General features: G+C 39.6%; 1 protein-coding gene across 1 annotated transcript in view; it reads left to right on the forward strand.

The window, feature by feature from the left end:
* The window catches only part of wwox (WW domain containing oxidoreductase), a 153,800-nt gene that overhangs the window by 32,676 nt on the left and 96,075 nt on the right, over positions 1-25,049 (forward strand). Inside the window, exons 6-8 of the mRNA XM_008411349.3 lie at positions 9,377-9,465; positions 16,520-16,705; positions 20,690-20,954. Coding sequence (XP_008409571.1) covers positions 9,377-9,465; positions 16,520-16,705; positions 20,690-20,954 — 540 coding nt within the window. The remainder of the gene's footprint in view (positions 1-9,376; positions 9,466-16,519; positions 16,706-20,689; positions 20,955-25,049) is intronic.

The following is a 25,049-nucleotide window of genomic DNA, read 5'->3' on the forward strand; positions in this document are numbered from 1 at the left end:
ACTGTGTGACCTTTATCAGCAAGCAGAGAAGATGATCTAAACTGTGCTCTAATGAATTTCCTTATGAATCTGAATAATAATAACAATAAATGTATCAGAAGGTGACCCCTGCTTCATGCGCATTGTTAAACAGGGCCTTTCAAAAGTATTTACAGCTCTTTTGTTACATCTACTCACATTGCAATCATAAATTTAAATTTAGTGGAGTTTCATAGACCAACACAAAGTGCATATTCATAAGGACATCAATGAACTTTTTTAAATTAATAAAGTCTGAAAAGTGTGGCATATGTGTGTACTCTAGCCTCTCACTATTTCTTAAAGCCAAATTTCAAGTTTTTAGACAGAAATGTCTGCCGATTCTTCTTTACAGAATGTTTCTAAAGTGATCAGTACAATTGGTTGTACAGAACCTATAAACGTACATTTTTAAAGATTAATCTCGGGACCTTGAATGAAGCATTCTACCATGTGTGTGCTTTCATCTGAACCTCTCCACTGCAACTGTTTGTTCAGGGTGTTTAGTCTCAAGTCTTTTGCAGCCTCTAGTATCCAGCCTCCCATATCACTGTTGAAGAAAAGCATCCCTCCGCATGATGCTGCCACCTCCATGGATCGTGTGTTCAAGGTGATATTTAGTGGTAGATTTAATCCACGTGCAGCATTTTGCATGTTGGCTGAAGAAAGGTCTCATCTAGCCAGAGTATTTTTATTCACATGTTTTCTGTTCCCCATAAAATGCTTCTGTCAAACTTTAATTGAAACTTAAAACTGAAAACAGTGTCCGTCTTCGATGAAGACCAGATCTGTGGACTGCCTAACTAATTTGTATCTTGTTAGTGGATTATCCACCTGAGCTGTGGATCTCTGCAGCTCCTCCAGAGCTCCTGAGAACCTCACAGCTGCTTTCCTGATTTGAGATTAGATTACTAAAGAGTCGCTTTTAGATCAATGCACCAATAAATATCCAACGTCAAACCCATTAACTGTTTTTCTCCATCATTCCACCTCACGTAAGGTTACATGTGTGGATCAGTGGGCCCTGTGTGCTTTTTAGACATTTGTAATTTTAATATTTCACAGTTGAGAGGGTATGAATACTTTTGGATCCCTCCTAATCCCTCTTCCATGTATGCTACTCATGACAACAGGGGGAAAAAAAAGCCTTTATTTTTCCAAGAAAGAGATAATTACGCAATTTTTTGTTTCCACTGAAAACATGAAAAACTGTTCGGACTTTAGGATATTTCCAAACAAAAGAGCTTTTAATCAAAGTGCACACAAGACCTCGAGGAGGGTGAAAACATCCCTTCATCAAAAGGTCTATTTCACACTTACTAACATCAAAGGTCCCCACGTTTCCTAATTGCAAGATTCTTTTCTTATTCAGTTACGTGACGCTCATGTTTTCATACAGCTGATTTGAGGAAAAAAAAATAAAATAAAAGTAGCAAATCAAAGAGGCTTAATTTATTATCTCTGAACAGTGATGTGTTCACCACCGCGGTGTGTGAGGAAATGTAAGCTTCTCTCTCAGAGCTGTGGTGTTGCGTCCGGCCTCGGGACATAGAGATGACGATACAAATCGGGAATGTTTTAGGAGAAAATTAAACAGTCTCAAACTAGCAGGTTTAGATAAAGCAATCACATTACCGCAGCACTAGAAAAAGAACAAATTATTTTGTAGTCGAGAGAGTGGCGCTTTATTGCTGACGCCTCTAAAGAGAAAGTTGTGTACCAGAAATGCGCGCGGCCTGGGTGTTTTTCCTGCTTCAATGTAATCAGCCTCTAAGTCTGTTCGTGCTGCTCACGCCAGACGCTAAAGTCCCCGCACAGAATTGCAAAATAAGTTGGGTGTAAATATGTAATTGCTGGCGCTTATTCGGAGATCTGAAATATTAGGGAGCAATATGGATCGCATTAAAATCCTGGTTGTTAGGGGGATCGGTTACACTGAAGACATGCGGGAAAAATGTGCACAGTCTGCGAATCTGGCGGAGATAGAGCGGTCGAGATGAGGGAGGGGGGAGACGGGAGCAGGAGAGAGGGTGAGGAAACGGAGGAGAAGAGACAGAGGAAAAGGAGAGAAAGATGAAAATCTCTTGATGTCTTTCTGAGAACATAGACACATTATTTAAATCTCCATCTCTTTTTAATGTAAATGCGATCAGGCTCTGCCCTGGGTGAAGGAGTGAGAGAAACGAAGTTCAGGCAGAACAGGACACATACGCACACACACTCTCACACACACACTGACAGACATCGAAAACTAAGAACGATTATATATACATGTTAGCCTTGAACATGGGGTGAAATTAATAGAGGACTTTTACAGAGAAAAACACTTTTTATTACATTCATTTTTCTTTTATTTTCCTCTTTTAAAGCACAGTGGTTGGTGTACATTGTGTAAGTTTAGGTGTGTGTATATACGTTTGCATGTGTGTTTGTGTGGAATCTGATCCCTGCTGCAGGCCCCCTGGCCCTGGTCTGTCTGCATCCGAAAAGCAAACTCTGCAATTATGATGACCGCCCTGTCCTTTTCATTCCCCATCTCTCTCTCTCATCTGTCTGTCCTGAGCGCCATCCATCCCTCTCTCTCTCTCTTCCTCTCCCTGTCTTCTTCTTTGTCTTCACTCTGACCCATCTCTTTTGATAGTTAAATAAATTAGCCCTAATGGTGAATAGATCAGGAGTTATTTCCTCAAACTTTATTATGCATGACTGAATTTAAAATGCTTAAGTTTTTTTGTGAGCTATTCATGTATCTACATTTATTGTCTGGTGGGTGGATAACAGTTTATGTACTTGTCTATTAATTTATTAGTGAAATTTTAAGAGCAAAGATAATTTTGAAAAAAGAAATATGACAAAAATCAGACAAATCTCTTTTGGTAATTTAAAGTAGTTTAGCACCTACTTTCTCTGGTTTGCATTGAATTTTAATACACAAAATGGGTAATTTTGCCGTGTACTGTGTGCTCAAGCAGGAGGAAAATATTGAACATAATTATCATTAATTATATGTTAATTAAAGCTGTATCGGTTTGCAGATTAAGTACTTTTACTTAAGATTTTTTTTCTAACCAAGTAGTCATTCTGAGTTTTTCTTTTCCTATTAATTCATTCCAAATTTGCTAAATGTTTGGTATGCATGCTTTTATGCGTAAACAGGGGAAAACCTTAAAATTCTTAATTTTCTGTTTGATTAAAAACTAACATCTATGGCAACTAAACAGCGCTGATTTTTTTTCTCTTGATTTGCGTCTGAAACAGGAAAAGAAACAGGAGAATTAAAAACAGGCATTGGAAGCGATACTCTGAAAGTAAGCAAACATTGCACTACTTGGAAATTATATTTGACAGACATTCTCGCAGTTACAAGGTGTATTAAGGTTTCGGACTATAATATTAGATACCTGCAAAAACTAATAAAACTAACAATCTCAGTTTTGGGCCTAAAACCTTCTTAAAAATTGTCATATTTTCCGTACTTGAGCTGAAATTGCATTTTATAATGTGTCTAATTTTTGCATGTATTAATTTACTGTTTCCTTGATATTTTTCTGAGCAAATTTCTTCACCTGGAATTTGTTTACTGAATGCTTGGGCAGGTAATATTAAAACAATCTGCCTCCTCTGTCATGAGAAAGTTTATATTTGATGATGTTTGACTTGAAAACGGATTTTAATAGTTTGCTATTAGTCTTTATTATTAACATGAACTATACTTTTTGTACACTTTAAGAAAGTGTAAGTAATCTTGATTTTAAAGTACCTAAGTCACTTATCAGAGTTGATCTTAAATTGATAAAGCTGCAGTTTAATGAGAAATTTCATTTGACTGTATAACCAGAAAACTTACAAATCATGAGACCAAACATCTCATGAGATTTGTTTTTAAAAAGTGAATAAATTATTTTAATACGCATCCAAGATATGCACTTCAATACCTGGATGATTATAGTCGGTGTTACTGCTACATATCCAAGTATGTCACACTCTAAACTGATTGCAGCAGATTGGTTCTTTGCAAAAATGACCATTTGAAAACAATGGATTGAATATATGTGTGATCTTTATCTGCTGCTTTTTCAGCTGTTTTGTGCTGCTTTCATGCTATTTCACATATTCCTCACCTGGACATTGATTTTATTATTGTGACCCAGAATTTTGGACTCGAAGGAAAAGTTGCAAAAACTGATAACATACTCACTTTAACTTGGTACAGTTTTAGCTAAACTTGTGCTTTGTTTGCTGTCAGTCTGAAATTTAAATAATAATTGTGTTGAAAAATGTTGAATTTGACTTTGTGCAGAAATATACACAAAGCCAATAAGCATCTGTTCTTTGAATACAGTAAATTCAATAAAAGCAGATGTAAAATTGCATGTCTTTGATCACTTACTGTAAAACATTAAACATATGCTAACATTTTCTTTTGCAGTTTTTTTAAATGTAAAGTCCACAAGTTTCTCCTTTCGTTGAACTGCCTTTCTGTCTGCAGCCTCCGCCTCCTTGTCAGGTTTGACTGATCTGCTCACTAATTGATGTGCTGCATTCATTACGGTTATTAATGCTCTGTTTACCAACACGTCTTGCCCTTTGCATGCCGCTGAATAAGGATGTCAGTGAGCACTTAACCACAAGCTGGCCCTTTTCCTTCCCGTGCGAGTCCTTATGTGCGTGTCAGGTGCACGTTCGGAGTATCGGCACGCCTTTCCCTCATTCTTCATGTTTTTCATCTGGAAAATCATCCCATGTCCTTCCTTCACCTTTCCCCACATCTGCCCCCACACTTGCTTGATTTGTAACTTGATTTCAGGAAAGGGAAAACCTGTAGATTATCCTGCTTTCATTAGGAGGGGGGGGGAAACCCAGTCCGTGTCAGAGAAAGAAGAAATCAATTTAATACAGACTTAACTGGAGGAAATTGCATATTCTGCCTGTATGTGCTGAACAGGCACTTTCTCTTCCTCACCAGAGACCTGCCTCCCTATTAATTGCACTGTGTTTGCGCGTCGGAGGGTGAGGAAATGTGTGTGCACGCGAGCATTTGTTTATTTGTGCGCGTTTGTGTCTGCAGCGTGCAGAATGTGAGGGTCCTGAGTTTGCGAGGGTGTGTGTTCGGCCTCTTTGTCTGCACCGAGGTCAGTTCTCCGGCCTGCTCCGGAGCACCCGGACAGATGTTTCTTCGCTTTTAGCCCGGGATGCTCTCGCACACACACGCACACACACACACCACACGTGGTGTGTATCCATATTTCTTTGTTGTTGTGTGGCGCATGCATAAGCACAAGTGCATGTGACTTAGCCAGGTGGAGAGGAGATTGGTTGGTATTTATGAACAAACGTCATAATTGTGACAGGATGATGTACGAGCTGCATGTTCCACAGTTTCTCCCCTCCTTTCTTTTCTCTTTTTTCGTTTTGCTAAAAATATATCAAAATCTGTGATACGAGTCTTAAAAGCTGATGGCCAATTTAGCGGGGTGTGTTGCAGACAAGGTCACGCCGATCTGAGTTTCCCTGCGTTCCTCCCTCCGAGGCCTGTTCTAATCTACGGAGCAGGAAGAAGGGCTCAAAGTCATTTCTCTAATTGCTTTTATAAGGTGCCCTTTTCACATGGTCTCTTCCCTGCTCATTCACTTTCATCGCATTTTCCAACACCTTTTCTCTGCACCTGCTGGTTAAGATGCACCCATGCTACATTGCTCTCACTTTAAAGTGACATTAGAAGTATTCGCAGGAAGCGAAACTAGTTAAACCCACAAAAACGCTACATTTCTTTTTTTACCTGATTGTGGCTGAGGAGATTAGCAAGGATCAGCGGGGTAAGTGTTTTGTACATACGGAGTACTTTGAAGCCTTTTAAAGATGCCTCTGATTTGGCAATCCATAAGAGGCAGCGAGGTGGCGAGCGGCACAAGGTGAGGGTAGATGGAACCAGGGGTTAAAGTATGAGAGTGAAGCCTGAGAAGGATAAGGGGAGTGTGGGATGAGATTGAGTCCAGTGCATTAAGACAGTGTATTATTTGGCGGTTCCACTTGCTTGCGTCCATTAGTGGCGGCTGCTGTGCTATTAAAGGGGTCAGCGAAGTGTATGTACCTGTGCACGTGTGTGTGAGGACGCCCACGTGTGTGTTTCAGGAGTTAGCAGAGTGGCCCAGTGTCTTATTGACCAGGATGAAGCTCCCCCTGCTTTAATACTTCTTCATTTTATTAGATTGGATGGCCTCAGTTATAATTGTATTAGAGCGCTTACCCGCCTTACGCTACCTTCCACTCCTTCGCCTTCTCTCTCTCCACAGCAGAGACCGCATGCCGTACGGGAACACCAGGGGAGGCTCTGAGGATCTCAGCCTTCTCTCTTGTAGGCAGAGGTTAATAAATTGTTGCTGGCTGTAGTTCTCATCCTTCTCACAGGTAAAAGTCAAACATTTACAGATTGTTGTACTGTAGGTTTGATGGCTGGAGGTGAGAGATGGGTTCATTCGTCTAAATTCTCTTCTGATCATTTTTTCATGTGCAGCCATTTGGACAATGTTTGACAGACAGAAGGTGGAAAATTATTTATATTTCCAGACTTGATTTTGTTTTTATTTGTCTAAAAGTTTAATCCATCCATCATAAATCTATAAATTGACCTTTTCTATTTATAATTTATAAACATTAGCCATGAAGCCCGGAGAACTCTGGACACTAAAATCTCAGAAACCTGCGTGGGAGCCTTGCAGTTTGTTTTTAGTCCAAGCTAAAGAATGCGCGTGGCTCCGTAGACTAAAGCCGGTTCCTGCGGCTCCCTGAGGGAGTTACCCAGAGAGGCATCGCTGTCCCTCGCTTCTGTCTTTCGTCCTTGAAGGGGAGAGAAGTTGTCAGGGCCCTCATAAAAACCCTGAACGATTGTATCTCTGTGATCTGCCTGTCTTTTTCTATCCTTTTTTTTCCCCTCCTTCTCCTTCCAGAACCTGGCCATCTGTCTAATTGTTCACCTCCATAGCTTTAATGCTTTTTACATGCTCCCCCCTCTTCTTTCCAGGCAATAAACTTTATTTTCTTCGCAAGACTTCAGTCTGCAGGGGGAGGGTAGGCAGGCGGGCAAAGCAGACTGCTCACCTTCTTCTTCCTGCTGGATTTGCTCCAGTGGACCCCCTAAAATCCTCCCTCTATCCTTCCTTCACTCTCCCATTTCTTCTTCTTTTCTTTTTTTTTTCTTTCTACCACATCTCCAGAGGAGAGATGTTCGTCAAGCTGACACCTACTCTCATCTTCTCTGCTGGCCATGCACTCATGAAGAGCTTTCCTGTTGAGGGGCCCTTCCCATTGACTTGTTAATTATCAAACAGCGGGCATGTCCTGACCTTGTTCGGAGAACTTTTGCGCGCTCTTATGCCAAAACGTTTTTTAGTGTGACGTAGTCAACATCACACGGTTAAAATTACAAACAAACAATATTTTCTCTTTTATAAAATAACCCCCTTTCCCTTGAGTTTGTGGACCATGTGAAAGGGACACCAAGTATAAATGCATATTGCACTTGTAAGTCATTAAATTAGACAGTTGTCTCCTCTCACCTGTGATTACTGCTGTGTGCGGATCATATAAGCAGGTACCCTATAATCATATCTATAATAGTCATAATCAGCCCTTTAATGTTCTGTAATAGCATCCGTATAATGGTATAGAGTGGCATCGAGAGAATAATTCAAGCATAGCTAATGGTGCGATGGCATGGTTTTACCCTTGAGTCACAACATTGCATTTGTTGTGTGCATGTGGGGGTGTGTGCGTGTGCCTGTGTATGCATGTTTGAATACGCCCCGGGGCAGTTAAGGTGTCAGTAAAATGCCTGAAGAATCCCATTTCTTAACCCTTTGTTGTTTTCGTCGTGCTCACTGCTCCGTGGAACGTCCTTGCTGGGAGTGTCATGTATGCTTAGCTTTGCAGGGAGACATTCCCAAGTGATGGTCACATACAGGAGCTCATATCTGTGGAAAAAAAAAACAAAAAAAAAACGGCTGACAGCAAAGCAGCGGTGATGCCGCTGGTGGCAGGGCTGGGAGCCGAGTGCTCTTCCGGGTGTTATGCGAGCTGATGCCGTTCCTCGGGGAATCGGAGCGCTGCGCAGGAAAGAGTAGGACTCTGAGAGCAGAGTGCGCGGGATGCTCAGTTTCACTTTATGCTACGTGCTCTAGTGCTAACACATGTCAAGGTCCCACGTGAGCTTCCTTGGACCTAGCCTGTTTATTAAAGGCTTGTACTGATATAAACAAAGGACAAGAGAAAAGAGGATCTCTGTTGACAAAATGACAAACATGGTTTTCTGCTGTTTTTAAAGAGATGTGGCCCTGCAGGCCTGCATGTGTCTCAGCTGAGGCCTCTGGCCTGCAGCGGAGCGCTACACTGTGATAGAGAGGATGATGAATATTTAGCTTGTCTTCTGCAGTGTGTAAATGCAGCTATGCATTCATTTTTTAAGTCATTTATCTTTCTCTTCTCCGCCCCTATCCTCAGCCTGTCTCCCAACATATGGCATAAGACGGGCCACACACACACACACACACACACACGCACACACATGCGCACGCACTCACACACACACACACACACGCACGCATACGCGCGCACACACACACACACACACACACACACACACACACACACACGCGCACGCGCACACATAGGCTATACGTACAGAGTTCCTTAAGTCTTTGAGGTCTGCTTGGAAACACTATAGTTTGCTACAGTGGTTTCCAGCAAACAGAAGAAATGGGAAAGTTAAATGACTCACAGTAACTTATGTTTCTGTTTCATTTGACTAGTTCAGTTCACATCATCTCCAAAAAATCCTGACATAAAAGATGAGCGGCAAGAAGAAAAACTCTTATACAGCCTGTTCGTCTTTCACATACCTGGACTTTTACATGCACTTTTAGATTTTATCAATAAACTAAGCAAACTGTTTTCTGTTTCCAAACTACACCTATTGTGCCATTAAATCTACAGAATATCTAACATTTTAAATACTACAAATGTTCTTCTATGTGAAAGAATCATATAAAAGCAGTTGCACCAGACTGTAAGCAGATTTCTCTAACATGTTTTTTTTTTGTCTGAACAGACATAATTGTGATTTATTTTCTTCTTTTAAAAACTGCAGAGGGCTCTTTCGGTATTTATGCACTCAGAATGTAGTATATTTAAATTCTCACATTCAACTGAATTATTTAACAGAATCTTGTTTTATTCCTTTTTAACTTCTAAACATTTAACTTTTACATTGACAGTAATGAGAAAATGAATCTTTTGAAACATTCTGTTGTATTTTTTCTTTCTCTTTTCTTTTGCAATCATGTATATGTTTTTCTCTCAACAGCACAAAGCAAGAGTGGAGGCCATGATGTGCAACCTGGCTTCTCTGCGCAGCGTCAGGGAGTTTGCAGAATCTTTCAAGGCCAAGAAGCTGTGAGTATAAACATACTTGTTTGTTTCTGTACTTAGAAAAATCTTCATATTCTTGCAAAGTTTTAGATGCTTTGCCTTGCAAAAGTATTTATATCTGTTAAGCTTTTCACATTTTACTACTTTACAACTACACATCTCTGTGTATTTTAAGTGATACCTGAACACAATGAACCATTGTGATTGTGAGGTGGAAGAAAAAGTCTTTTACTGGTCTCTTTAAAGATTATCCTGTTTCTAGCTCCATCCATTCTCCCAGGTGATGATGGGTTGAACAAAGCTCTCTGAATTGTTCAAGCTTTGAATATTGTTTTATAAACCTGTCTTCATTGCTTTGAATTGTATTTAGAGGTGTCAGGGTGAAAGGGGTTGAATGTAAATTTTATATTTTAATTTTGAAAAAGAAAAAAAAACTTGCAAAAAACAATGTGACAATTTGATTCAACTTCATGTTTCGGGGCGACACTTTGCTAGTCTATCACAAAATCTCAATATAATTAATTAAAGTTAAATTTAAGAAAATATGAGAAAGTTCAAGGAGTAACAGTACTTGTGTACAAAACTATTCATAATTTCTTTATTCAGTTCTGTTATTTTAGGGTCTGATTTTTGCTGACATTTGGACCCAAATCATTGCAGTAGATCAGAACTGTGGTTCAAACTCCAGCAAATCAGATTTAGAAGTTTTTCCTCAGTAATTCTGGACTTAGAGGAATAACTAATCCATTCTAATGTATTAAGGACATAAACAGTGTATCTAAATCCGGCGTACTTAAGGGACATCCTGAACTTTACTGATAGACACCATATGGACATAACCCCAAGAGTGAGTGTGTGTATTTGTGTCAAATTACTTGACATTGGTTGAATGCTTCCCATCGCTCAATTTGTCATGGTCAGCTTTTACGCCTTGCGTCTCACATCCGGCAAGCAGGCGTTCCGTTGCTATTTTGGGGTCGTGAATACAGTTGTCTGTGCTGCTCATCCACCTGCAGGTCTCAGTAGGATGGAAGAGTGTGTGTTTGTGTGTGTGTGTTTGCGTGTCGGGGAAGGGCTATTGGTGTCAAGGGAGCCCCTTGGGGAGAGGCAGGGCAGCCATCGCCCGTAGCAGCCCTGGGGCAGGGTATGGCCGTCCAGGGCACGCGTCTTGGGTCACGGCCAAACTCCACGGTTGCGTTCTTCGATCTGTGTCATATACTTTTATTCCAACTTCTTAAAAAATGTATTTGCATCTCCCTATAACAGCTTAATTCATACATTTGCTATTGTCCCTCTCATTTCGCTGTGTACAAATTATCTGTCTGCTGCCAGTTTTCTCTCTTTTCTGTTTCTCGTGTTGTCTCTCAGTCTCTCTTTACCTCAGTATTTTGGCAAGGTTGTATTTCTTCATTAGCCGTGCTGTTAGAGGGGAGGTGGGTAGCGGGGGACTCCCAGGGGACGTCAGAGTACATTAATTCTCATCAGAAGGCGAACAGAGCAGAGTGGAGGCTGGGAGCTCTGAGCTGTGAATGGCACTGGGCAGCTGTCTGACTCCACCAACACTCTATTACTGCACGTATGTCTTCAGGCATAACACACGGCGGAGCCCCGCAAACGCAGTGGCCACATGCGTGAGCATGCATGCGCGCTCAGACAACTGTGCGCGCACTGTTTGCATGCGGACACAAGCGCACAGTAATGCTCCTGCAGCGTGTCATTGACAGGTGAAATGCAATCAGAGTCTTTTTCTTTGCGTTGCCTCGTTTCTCACTCTCTTGCTTTTAAGTGCTCCAGTCAGTGGCTTTCATGCTGCTTTGTGTTCCATTGACCCCAATTCTGCTTTAATTGCCTGTCCTTTGAAATGAAATTACCTGGATATTGATATTGTTGAATGCAGTGCGATTTCATTGGGATGTAATTGATGAAGGACGCTGCTGACATAAACGCTTAGCACAACTTCTGCCGAGCGGCTCGTAATTAACACAAGCTGTGTGCTCACCTGCATTAACTTTCTCTACTTTTAGTTTTGATGCCTTGAAAAAGTTTCCATACTGCTTGAAAGCTCAAATGGATTTTTTGGGGATTCTATATTATTGACCAACACAGCAGTGCATTATTAAGAGAACAAAAAAGGATGTACAGTTATTCTTTTTTTTAACAATGAAAATATTGAAAAGTGTTGACTTTTATTCAGCCCTCAATGTGTAATTCCTCAATGTGTAATGTCAACACATTACACATTGACCTGTCATCTGTGTTCATGATGCTGTTTGTTCACCAATGTGCTACAAACCCGTGAGGCCTTCTCAGAATATCTATACATATTTTTGAGGTTAAATTACAAACGGGTGGAGTCTGTTTATGACACAACTGTGGATACATTTTTTTGAACACTGAACTGCACTGAAAACCTCATGGCTACTCCACCAAATATTGATTTCTGAACTCTTCCTGAGTTAAAACATTAGTATTGTTATGTCTAAATTAATATTAACTTGGCTTCTTTGCATTATTTGATTTCTAAAAGCACTGCATCGTTCTCGTTATTTTGACCATTTCTCATTTTCTGCAAATAAATACTAAGTTTTTGCTTTGAATTTCGGAGACATGTCAGTAGTTCATAGAATAAAAGAACAATGTTAATTTTTTTCAAACATACACTATAAAAAGTGAAATCAGAAAACTGATCATTTTGCAGTGGTCTCTTTAATTTCTTCCAGAGCTGTATGTGTGACCTTTGCAGGCATTTGATTGCCCTTTTGTTTAATTTAAGACTTAAGGATTCAAATGGGATGAAATAAAAATACACACATTACATTTTGCTGGCTGATAACATAACATTCCAGTAAAATAAAGAAAATACATTAAGAAGGTTCAAAGGGTATGAAACGGTTGCAATTACATCTCCTGTCCTTTGGCCAATAATTTTCCTTACTCCATAAACATTAACTTCTGGTTCTTGGGGAGAAATATGGGTCAGAAAGAGTCTCTACTTTGTGTGTGTTTCCAGTTTTCCTCATTTCAATAAAGTCCAGTGTTAATGACTGCTTGTCCAAACCTTACTCACACAGGCAATCTCTTCCTGCTGGCCTACATTACCGAGGAGGTCAGGGGTCACACCCGCGGGGGTTATTTAAAGTAAATATATAAACGTATGTGTCCCCGTTTGGTAGTTAACACCCTCGTTTGACCAGCGCTGAGATTGCACCGCGGCGCATGGTGTGCTGTGAAGTCTTAATGTGGAGAGAGGGACTGTGGTATGCGGCGATAGGCCTATTAAAGACATTCATTAGACCTGCGCTTATGAGAGAGGGACTAACTGGTGGGCAGTTGAATTAACAGGCCTTTTACATTACAAGCAGACTCACCAGAGCCACATTTAAGCTCTGTGTGTGGGGGGAAGCTCTCCAAGAGAAAAGTTGGTTATGCGAGTTTTTGATTAGAAATTTGTGATCTTCTCTGAGTGACAGACTCTGTTTTGTCCCTTTGTCTTTGCAGAACAAGGTCACAACATTTAATTCCTAAGAGGTGTTGCTGGGAAAAAGGATTAGTTTACAGTAAACGCTTTAGTGAGGGGTTGAAAACGTGGGTCAGGAGTTCAAGCCCGTGGCGTTAGTGTGAAGCCCCTTGTGAGCACACTGGGGACCGAGCCAAGCATTTTGCCTTGTTTTGCACAATGATGATGCACTTCATACTCTGTTAGACAAGGAAACGTCAAGTCAAAAGCAACAAATTTAATTTGCCATCTTTTAAGCAAATAGCATTTTCTCACTAGACCTTGAAATCGCCGCAAGTTTCTACTGCTCTGTTTCGTTTTATCTGCAGCATTAAGCATTCGTAGCCCTTCAACTCACATTTTGTAAACCCATATAGACTTCAGCGTGTTGTACTGAACTGTGTTTTATTTGTTAGAGCACAACCGTGAAGTAGATGGAATATGATAGTTTTCAAAATCCGACACAAAGACTGAATACATTTTTATCCAGTCCCCTAAAGCCTGATACCTGAAAATAAAACCCAGTGGAACTAATCTCAGTGTAAATACTAAGGCTGTGGATTTTTATTAGCAACCTTTAAAGAACAAATGACATACAAGGAATCATCAAAAAATACCAACTTACCAAGATTTAAATGCCCGTTTGTTCTTGCCTGGAGCAGCTATTAAACCCATGAATCTCTGGAGAACCCATAGAGGTCCACAGCTAAGGTGGGAGAATCTGTTTTCAAAACAATTGTTGGTCATGTAAAGCAGAAATGGAAGCGTGGCAAAAAAGAGAAGATTTTGTTAAATTATTTCCATTTCTGGTGCGCCACAAGTAACATACATCGGCCCTCACTTTGTTGCTCTCCGTCCAGCTAAATAAAACTCGCCTACAGCTGAAAATTCAACATGATCTTTTCAATAAAGACAACTCATTATTTTTGATGAATATCCACTTCAGGAGATTTTGGTCACTTTTAAGGATCCACAATTTTGTTTGTCTTTTTATGTTTTAAAATAAATAAATACTAAAAAAAACCATAGAAAAATGCAAAAATAACACTCTTTTCTACCTAATTAAAAGATAAATGGATCTAAGGAAATATTAAAGGCACTTTTAGAATCATTCAGCTAAAAACCTTAATTTCTAATTAAGTCTACATATAAAAGCATTAATTGATTATTTTTTAAACCAGTTTCTTCAGGATGCCACATGCTTAAAGAAATGTGATTTATATCATTAAGTTTCACATAGAGACTAAATTTACTGATATTTTCTAATGCTCCTCTGGAAAAAAACAAAGGAGAAAATAGTAATATTAACATTTTAATACTTTTTTTAAACATTAAGTGAAATTTATTGTGACAACTATAAAAAAAAAATTAACATGACAATAATTTTTTTTTACAATAAATGGTACCATACGTGATTGTTAGCCGAAGTTATGAAGAACCTCTGTGGAAGATCCAAAGATCAACTTGTAGCTCCAGAGCTGCAGGCTGAATATCTCTGGTTTAGATCAAAGCATGGCCCAGTCAAAGTCCAGAAATAGATCCAGTTGAGTACCTCTGCTGAGACTTTAAAAAATCTGACTGATTATTAGCTTATTTTGCAAATAAGAACGGAATAAAACCTCAGTATCTAGAAGTGCACAGCTGACAGAAATTCAGCTGTAACTGCAGCAAAAAGAGGTTCTATGAAGTGTTGAATGAGGGGATCTGAATAACGATGGACGCCTCATTTTTTAGAATTGTGTTTGAAATCTGTCTTGAAAAACACGTATTAATTAATTGTTGTTCACTTTACAGATTTGCACTGCTTTGTGTTGCTCTATTTATAACATAAAATTCCTATGAAATGAGGCAAACTTTGCACTAGAAAATGTTGAAAATTTCATTGGGTGTGAATACTTTTCCAAGGCACTGCATTTACTTGTGTGTTGTGGCTCAAAACAGTTTAGTTGTAGACTTCTTTGGCTTGCTGTATTTTGGGTAAAAGCTTAAAATGTCTCACTGCTGGTGTGTTGAATATGTGCTGAGGTTGGCATTCTCTAAGTTGACTCCTGCCTAGGTTTGTGCTCTTTAATGAACCTAGTGTGTTCAGAGGCCTGAAGGTGATTGTACAGTATAGTACTATGTAATAGCATGGGATGGCTCATTATAGAAAGGCATAACAATTCACACATTAATTTTCCAGCATCCAGTTTTTAATTAATCCAGTAGGCAGTCTTAAACACAGGGTACACAAATTGCCTTCGGCCTCATAATTAATTCTAATGGAAGAAATTAAAAATTGGTGGGGTGTGTTTGGATTGTTCGCCTGTGTTACTGTGCCTTTTGAGCTCGTTGGAGCGTCACTGTCACCGACAAGGATCTCTCACTACCTTGACCAATCCCCTTTCTCTGCCACACGAGGAGGTGGATCTGCTCGCCCACTCAACGGAAATCCAAAGCACATGTGGGCCGCTGAATAAAATCAGCTGCTTTAAATATCACAACTTCAGAGAGCCCTTGGCTTTTTTATCTGCTTAGTCTTCTAGAGTCGATGTGCTGGTGGATCTGGTTTCTCACGGTAGCTGTGCAGATGTTGTGTTGAAACGCTTTACTTCCATCACGAGTGTGTTTTAAATGATCGAAGAATCAGTTTCCGTTCGTAGCTGCTCTTGGAATCCGGCCAGCTGGAGTCGGTATCTACAGTAATTGTGTAGCCATGGGGAGACTCACTAGAAACCTCTGCATAAACCTATCATTGATAATGATGCGCCGCTGCAGACCAATAAAACCTTCTCTAATGGGCAAATTTCATATTTTTGAGCCCACAAACTTAAAACAATCTTAAATGTGTGAAATAAATACAACACAAGTAGCATTCAAAGAACACGTAATATTTAAAAAAAACATTTTTCAGACACAAAAAAGTGTTTTTGAAGCCACGCCTCTTTAAAAGTAAACCACGCTACCATGTATGGAATAGGAATATGTGGAATAACAGGATGTGACTTTCTATTGAGGTAAACAGGAAATAAGTTGTTTTCTTGACAAAAAAAACAACAACCTTTAAATAAAATATCGAGTGGATTTGAGCTGGTTATTGTTAACACAGAAAATAGACTGAGTCAGCATTCCTACATTCCTTGAAGATCGTGCCACATAGAAAAGGTGCTTAAGATTTATAAAAGTAAACGCATCAAAAATATTTCACCACCCGCTGATCTGAGAGTCGGGTCTCTGTATCTGGCATCGTCTTTATTTGGCTACTTTGGCTGCATTCTCAAGCGTCTTGTGGTTATTTTTGTTCCTTCCTACTTTTTTTAAAGTAACTCTGGACGTGGAAATAATGTTTTGCTATCAGCAATTACAAACAGGAACACATTTGAACAGAAAAGTTATAAACATGACAAAATATGTACCTTTATCAGAAAGGATACATTTCTTCTTTCTGTTTCTAGTTCTCTTACTATTCTTACTTTATCTTGTACTGTGCTAATCGTTCTTTTTCATACTCATAACTTGTACGTGTATCAGCTTATTCTAATCTATGCTGTGCCTTTTTTTTTTTGTCTCTGTAACCAATTCAAATTGTTTCTTTCGCCACAGTCCCCTGCATATTCTGGTGTGCAACGCTGCCGTGTGCACTCAGCCCTGGAGTCTGACAGAAGATGGCCTTGAGTCCACCTTCCAGATCTGCCATCTTGGTCACTTCCTCCTTGTGCAGTGTCTTCAGGACGTCCTGCGTCGTTCAGCTCCTGCCAGAGTCGTAGTCGTATCCTCAGAGTCACACAGGTAAAAGCGCGGTTGGTAAACACAGACAATGATCACACTTCTGCCCTTAGATATTAGATCTAAGGGCAGCATTTGACACTGCTGACCGCTCTGTTTTATTGGAGAATGGTTGTGGTGGGAATCGCACCTGGGATCAGATTCAGACACCCTTTGTTTCTTTTCTCATTGGAGCAGGAGAAATATAATTTTTTTTCTTTAACATGTATTTATACTCTCCTGTTGAAATATGAGAAAAAACATGAAAACCATGTAAGGAGTAAGAAGGATATCTTACCTGTGAACTTCATGATATTGTAGGATGATCATTAGGTACAGTCAAATTAATATAAAGCACACTTTCAGCTAATTAATTTCCCAGTATTACCGAAGGTGCCTTTAGGGAAAGTAAACTTCACTCTTGCCGAATTTTACAGCATTTTTAGCATTCACAGTAAAGCTGCAGAAAAGTCTCACTGATAAAGTTTAAGCAGTAATCTCCCAAAACTACCCTGTCTAATCTCCAACCCTTCAGTTCTGCTCTTGCTGTTATAACCGCCACAGTGGCTAGTTTTCAGGACAAATTTGACAGATAAGACTTACTGTGTATTGTCAAACATGACAGCCTCAGTCACTGAAACTCATTTCCTTCCCCATGCTGTCACTACGAATCAAACGTATCATCAGCTTGATGGATGGACTTATCAGCTAAAATTTACTTTGATCAAGTATCTGCTCTTTTCTGCCTGACCCCCGGACTCACCCTCTCTCTTTCTCACTACTTTCCCCTCATCTATTGTTCTTTAAATCCGTCCCGATGTTAAACAACTTGACTCCACAACTGTGCAGTAGACAAGCATGATGTCTTGCAGTGATCGGTGAGCCCAAGCCCTGAGCCATGTGTTTCAGAGTCGCTCTCTTTCTGTGTGCAGCATTGATTCTGGTTTCAGCCAGTCGGACGGACCAGCGGTGATTGATTGGAGCTCTGCAGAGTGACCTGCGCAGTTGAGAAACATACAGTTATTCTATCAGATCTGCTGTAACAGGAGCTCTCGTATGGCTTGCGTTTTACAAAGCATGAAAGGACAGGAGCAAAAGTTTGATGCATTCTTGGAAAAATTAAGAAAAATAGCATTCAAAGAAACTTTCTGGAAGAAAATGCATCACGAAGAGAGTATTTACAGCTTTTGTTGGACTGAATACATGCGATGTTGAGTGAATGGCAAGAACAAGGGCAAAGTTCTTCTTCAGTAGAATATTTCATACTTCACAAGATTTTAAGTGCAGAACCTCTGGGAAATTCTCATAAGGTCCTGCCGATGTAGCATTTTTCAGTGTAGTAACTACACCTGCTTCAAATTTAGCAAAAATCATAAAGCTGTTGAAAACTTTCCTCCAAGAATATGTGTCATCTCTGGTTGGGTCGCCTGGAAGAGGGTGAATGATGTTGAAAGACCTGAAACACCCAATGATTCCCATTTATTTATTTATGTTTTTAAATATCAGGATGTTTTAAGTAAATGAATGGTAGACGCTCTAGGAAGTCAAAAAAATTGTTAGTTATTACAGCAGACTAATGCAACACAAACGTCCTAATCAGCACATAAATGTTTTACTAAAACATCCTTCTTCCTGTGTCATCTCCGTCCATGGACCTAAATTATATAGACAGGCTGTGAGTGAGTTGAACAGCAGAGTGTGTCATGAAGCTTTTAACAATAAAGCTGCTTCTTTTTGAATGTGGCACATTTTACCCACTCAAAATAAAGGTGGGATTTTTTTTTTTTTAACATTCTGTGAGATAATCGTTCCACTGTCATTTTATTGAAAACTTTAAGATATTTTATGCAGCGTGTGGACGACACTGCATTTCTAAAGTCAGGACAGGCCTGGTAACATACACTCTTCCTGTTTCTGCTTCCCTAACGCATTATCTTCACCTTCCTTCCTCTCCTTGATGATCAGCGGGGGATTTAACTCCCTCAAAGGGGGCTTAGCCAGGACCAGAGGGAGTTGGTTACACGCTGAACTAGACCAGAAGAAGGAGCAAATTTAGACAATATCTCATCGCACATCTTCTCTCCTGTACACCTCATTCCAGACCTATATTGCATCCACTGAAGTTGCTCCCATTTTTGTTTGTGTTATTTACAGTTTAGGCTGGATTTCCGTTTATTCATTTAGCTTCCCCTCATGGATAGTGTGCGACCTCTGACCTGGCAGCATATTGTATTCCATAAGCTCCTTGTATGCTGGTAAATCACTGACCTGTAAGAGACAGGATTGGGAAAGATGGACATTCAAGTAATGGTTGGGTGGTTTATCACTTTTCACCATTTGGGCTTACTGTGGAATTGACCATATACAGGTTTTGTTTACCTCCATGATGCTCTGGCAGAACAACCACTGGTGGTGAATCGTGTCTCTCCAGTGGCAGCTGCTAGCATTTACACAATTTGCTTAGTGTAAAGCTGATGAGCACCAACAGCCAATGAAACCAAGTTGTTCAATTACATTAAACCTGGCGAATAGGTTGAGAACTGAAGCAAGCAGCAGCACATCCAGTAAAAAAAGATTTGGCCAATTATTCTGTTCCCACAGATAGCCATGTCTCTTTTATTGCCTTGATTTGCTAAAACTCAACAAATTATCAAAGGATGTTGTACTGCTGTTGTAAAATGTCTGACAAACTGTAAACTTTTACACAGTGTGATAAAAATTTGAGAACCACTTTCTTGTAGTTTTAATTGACCCTCGTCTTAAGAATGATTCTTCTGAAACCTCTATGTAAGACCTCTTAGGTTTTATATGTAGAAACACTGTTTGATATTTCTCATCATAAAATACTTAGTACTTTATTGAAAGACTAGAAATGTAGGTGGGATTTTCTGGCACTGTTCAAACTGGTAAAAATCTGTAAAATTTCAAAATACAAACTTATGAATACAAATAAATATTCAGTAATGAATCAGAATTTCCTTCATCATCCGGTGGAATAGACAGAAATATATTTTGTATAGATATCTGTAGAGGATACGCACATTGACCCAAATTAGTTGAAATGCAATTGCTGAAAACCTGACATGTGCAGAAACTTAGTTCCTTTAAATCAGAACTGAAATAATTAATGTTTTCTGAAGCTTTCTCATAAACATTGAAGATTATCCTATCTTTTTTTTCTTTTAGATTAACGTTTTAATGTTTGTTTTTACAATTGCCAACCCCATCACTTGGTTTAGAAAGTAATGAAAATTCTCTTCATAAAAAGACCTTTCATAAATACTGTAGACTGCAAATGACTTTCACTTAAACTTCTTTACTTTGTGACTTTGATTGAAAAGTCTCATTTAGCTCCAACTAGACACAATTTTACTGCGTTGTATGAAACAAAGAGTGGAAAAAAAATACACACAGGCCATTTTCAGGCAATTGATTTATCAACCTCTACTTGCTAAAGTAGTTATGAAGTTGCTGCACATGAAATGAAAAGCCTGCAGATGTTGTAATTTAGCCAAGCAAGGATGTTGCGGTAGGCGACAGTAAACAAGAGGCGGCTAGCTTGTAAAATCACAACAAGGAACCCAGGTGACATTTTGATTGGTTGTTTTCTAATGACTGGATTAATATGTAGAGTGTGTTCCTCCAGTTCAGAGCCGAGCTCCGCTCACTCTCTCTCAAACACACACACACACACACACACACGCACACACGCACACACACACACACACACACACACACACACACACACACACACACACACACACACACACGCACACAACACACAGAGTGTAGTTTTTTTGTGCTCAAGTATTGTGATGCGGCGCATAATAACATGAGTAGTGTAATGTTTAAGGAGCCTTGTCAAACATCTGGAGTTTAACAGCTCTGTCGCAGGCAATTAAAGAACATCATGTCACGTCTTTGATTTGTATGCAGCCAGCGCCACGCATCTGCTGTCAGAAAACCTTCACAGACTCACTCACGCTTCTCCTGTGAACTGTCTTCTAGGTTCACGGACCTGTTAGACTCGTGTGGGAAGGTGGACCTGGCCGTGCTCTCCCCTCCGAAGAACGAGTACTGGTCCATGCTGGCTTACAACCGGGCTAAGCTCTGCAACATCCTCTTCAGCAACGAGCTACACCGGCGTCTTTCACCTCACGGTGTGACCTCCAACGCATTGCATCCTGGGAACATGATGTACACCTCCATTCATAAGAGCTGGTGGCTGATGACCTTTCTGTTTACTCTGGCCAGACCGTTCACCAAGTCTATGGTAAGGAAACGACTCAGAAAGTGTTTGATCACCATGAATCTGCACAAACGCCTGCTGAGTGGACTGCAGTGTATTAGTTTCATGCGATTAGACTCAGTTCTGACTGAGCATGTATTTCTTTTGGCACACTCTTTTGGGAAAAGAACAGGAACCGGATGGAAATGAGTCACTCCGCTGTGATGTTGGCTTTCATAGATAGAGCTGCAGTTTGTTCCGCCTTCTCCTGTTACTGTTTATTCAAGTTCTGTTCTCTTAGATGACACCAGATCTAATGAACTACAACATCCAGACAACAGTGAATGTATGTCATAATTTGTGCATTCTTGTTCCTAAAAGTGTCTAACAAAATTGTTTTGATTTCAATATCACCTGCCCACCTGGGTAACCTTCTATGAGTGCTTTTCCACATTTGCCATTTGATTTTCTTTGTAAATACTTGTTGAAAGCAAAGACACGTTGAACACATGATGTCATAAAGCACAGTTTTGTTTTGAGACGCAGAGAAGTTGCTAGTTGCCATACCAGAGGGACCTGTTCTTTATTTCATCAGATTACAACTTTAATTTAGAAGCAACTGTAAAACTAGATCCCCCTCAGAAAATTGACACTTCACTTGGATGGTTGTTGCAGTTATTGGACCCCTGTGCTTCTGGGAGTTTTGTTTTTGGGTCAAGCGCTCCTTGAAGGGTCATTGTCTGCTCAGGGAAAGAGCTGAAACTGTTGCAGGAGGTGAAGTATTGCCTCCAAAATGAAACTACAGCACAAGTGCTTGACTTTTGTTTATCTGGAGTTGCACAAACAGATTGCAGTTTTTCCACAGAGCTGCTCAGTTGAGAAGAAAACCAACCCGGACAAACTAGGATGGGAGGAAAATATTATGGCAAACTTCAATGTTCTATATTAGTCTTGGTTTACACTGAGGTAAAGCTGATGCATGTGTGCAAGCATAGATTACAAATACTCAGTAATGAAAAGCTTGTCAATTATTTCGAACAGCGTCTTACTTTATTAAGCTGCTTGGAAATATTTCAGGTTGTAAAATACATGTAATCATGTACAAAATTTATATGTTCTCTTGCTGTCATAAAGGTATCGTTTTAAAACTGCAGTTAACAAGCTTTAATCAGCATGTATGTAAGGAGAGGGTTGCAGGTTGGCAGCAGTTAGACATACAGGCTAGTATTAGCATGCACAACTTACTCCTTTACTAAACTGGAAGATGGATATTCTGCTTGAAAAATAAATGTATTGCTTGTTTATTCTCCAGTTTTGCTAAGTCCAGGGATGAAAACAAATTAACAATGACTGGAGATGCTCCGATCCTGGATTTTTGGGTTTAAATCCCAATTTACAACTCTTAATATCTACTCACAAGAATTTTGTCAAATCCTGAGCATTTCACTTAAACATTAAAAGGTTTTTGAGCCATAGTGTTCGATGTTAATGCGACAAATGCCACACGGCTTTTGTTGGGTATACAGCTTATATATTTTTTTCTTCTATAAAAGCACATTAATTATGTAAGTACAGTTCTACACAGGTTTCAACAACTTTTTCTAAATATAATTCACCACTAACCTTGCTAACACTAACCGCAATCTCCGTATAATTTACAGATTACAAAACCTAGTGTCAAAAGTCTTCCCAACAGACTACCGAGGTTTCCAAGTCCAACTTTTACTGATGTTAAAAGTCCAGTAAAATTAAATTGCTCAACTTCTTTTAATCACAGGTAGCCCTCCTGTTGTCTACCGAAACTCCCTGCTGCTCCTCAGCAGATGTCTGGAGTTTACTCCTCAATTATTGTGCCTTAAAATGCTGACGTGTCATTTCCTTAGCAGAGGTGTAAGGAATAGTAAACTCAAAACAAAACTGTCCAAAGTAGGTATTGGTAGCTTAAAGGTTGGATATATTGTCCACTGACATTAAGACGGTTTTTCTTAACTTTAAGGTGAAACGAGGACATGACTGATCAAAGTGTTTGCACCTACCTGAAGAATATTTTGATCCATTCCTGTAACAATTCAAAATAACTTCAACTATCCTAAATGTTTACACACAGCACTTAACAAAAGTCTTGTATTTTCTCCTTTAAAACATTTAAACATTTAAAACAATCTCTTTATGAGATTGCTAAGTGTATTTTATTTACAACATTTTTTAAACTATAAGCCTAAACGTCCACCTCTGGTGATATTTCTATCACCTCTGGTATCGCAACACTCTGCTGTCTGGATCACTGGATGGATTGGTGACCTGAGCCCGATATCTAATCCAAGAATGTCGTCAGAATCTGGTGAATCAAGCTAGCCCTATCGCTTACATTAAATAAATGTGAATAATATTACTGTAACTATAATAGCAGTAACTCTAATCATTTTACCTGGGTAAAAATATACATAAAGTAATTATATACAGCTGTAATAATCCATAAGTTGTATTTTTTTGGCATATTAAATTGAGCTTTTGTCCTGTGATGGATGGGTGCCCTGCGCCTCGCCCAATGATTCCCAGAGATGGGAACTAGTCCCCTCACAACCCCGCAAGAATTACTGGGCATAGATAACAGATAAATGGTTGAAAACGTACTTATTTGTTGCAAATAACATCAATTAGATCATGTGTCATATTTCAATTAATTTTTTTATGTAGATGCTGTGATACTATAGATCTTTGTTGTTTTACTCAAGGTTTTCATGCCTTTTTGGAAGGTAGATTTCGAAAAAAAATGTTAAACCTCAAATTTGGAACATGTTGGATGATTTCCTTCTCCAATAACGCTGAAATGTTTTCTGAGGTTAGTCAAACAGTTATGAGTTCCCACATTCGTATAGAGCTTTGTATGATTTGTGTGCACTTTTGGGGCAGTTTTCTTTACAATTTTTTCTTTATGAGAAGGAGGTGACGGAAAGTGTCAGAGTTAACATCGTCAAACACTTTGTGTTTGATTTATAAGATCCAGATCTGTGATTCATCCAACACTGTACCCTTTAGGCTTCACAGCCTTTTAATATATTCTTTACTTTGACAATTACATCTTTCCATTAGCTGTTCTTCATACTTTATCAGTTTGGTGTTTTCACTGAAGTGAAAATGTGACGTGTTGAAAGGCGGCGCGGTGGAGTTTTAGTGAAGCGTTGTTCTGATCCATCATGTTTGACAGACGCAGGGCCTCGGGCCGTCATTCGTCTCTCCGCCTTTTGACACGGGATGAGAGATGAGAGGAGCCGCTCCTCGGCACCAAATGCCAAGCTGATCATTTCTTTGACTATATTTATTGTAAATCACTCTTTTTCACTCCTCCCCTTTCAGCTCTTTTTTTTTTTTTTGTTGGTATTTCCGTATAGATTCAGCCTTAAAATCTGTCCTCTGTGAATTGAAGGGTGCCCAAACTTTGTTAAACAAGTGCTCCGACATTTTGGATTCATGCACACAGATGTAATTAGCATAACCTTTTTTTTTTCTTTTTTCTCTCTTTCTCCTCCAGAACGGGGGCGGTGGCTTTTCTTATGTCTCGTTAATTAAACCAAGTGTAGATGTTGGTAAATATTACAGGACAAAGGTGGAGCTAGTAATTAAATTCTGGTATGCTGACACAGCTATTAGCTAAAATCCATGTCTGATAAAGGCCACACACAGGCTCACGCATGCAGATACACAGGCGCACCCTTAAGCCGAACATTTGCTCTTATTTAAATCTCGGGCTTGATAAGGCCCCTGAAAGTGTATCCTCCTTAAAACCCCACTCCTCACTGCTTCTGCCCCCACATTAAGGGCTTAATAAAACAGTGATATTATTTCAGTTATTGGTTGCAGGGATATGAAGATGGTATCGCTTTAATTGCTTGCGTACGCTTGCGGGATCCACGGAGATTGTTCAGGGATGCAAACATAAGCAGAAAGTCGACTCCAAAAAAACAATCACAGGGCCCCCATGTGTGTTCTTGCGCAAATAACCAGCCTCTCATTTAAAGCACAGGTTTGATTTATAGGAGCTCAGGTGGAGAGATATACAGTTTAGTTTCTCCACACAGATAGGCACGCATGAAGGAAGACAGCCGTGGTGAGATAAATGGGACACCCGGAGTGGTCCTC

Source organism: Poecilia reticulata, chromosome 6 (assembly GCF_904066995.2).
Source record: "Poecilia reticulata chromosome 6, P_reticulata-male-v2, whole genome shotgun sequence".
NCBI lineage: Eukaryota > Metazoa > Chordata > Actinopteri > Cyprinodontiformes > Poeciliidae > Poecilia > Poecilia reticulata.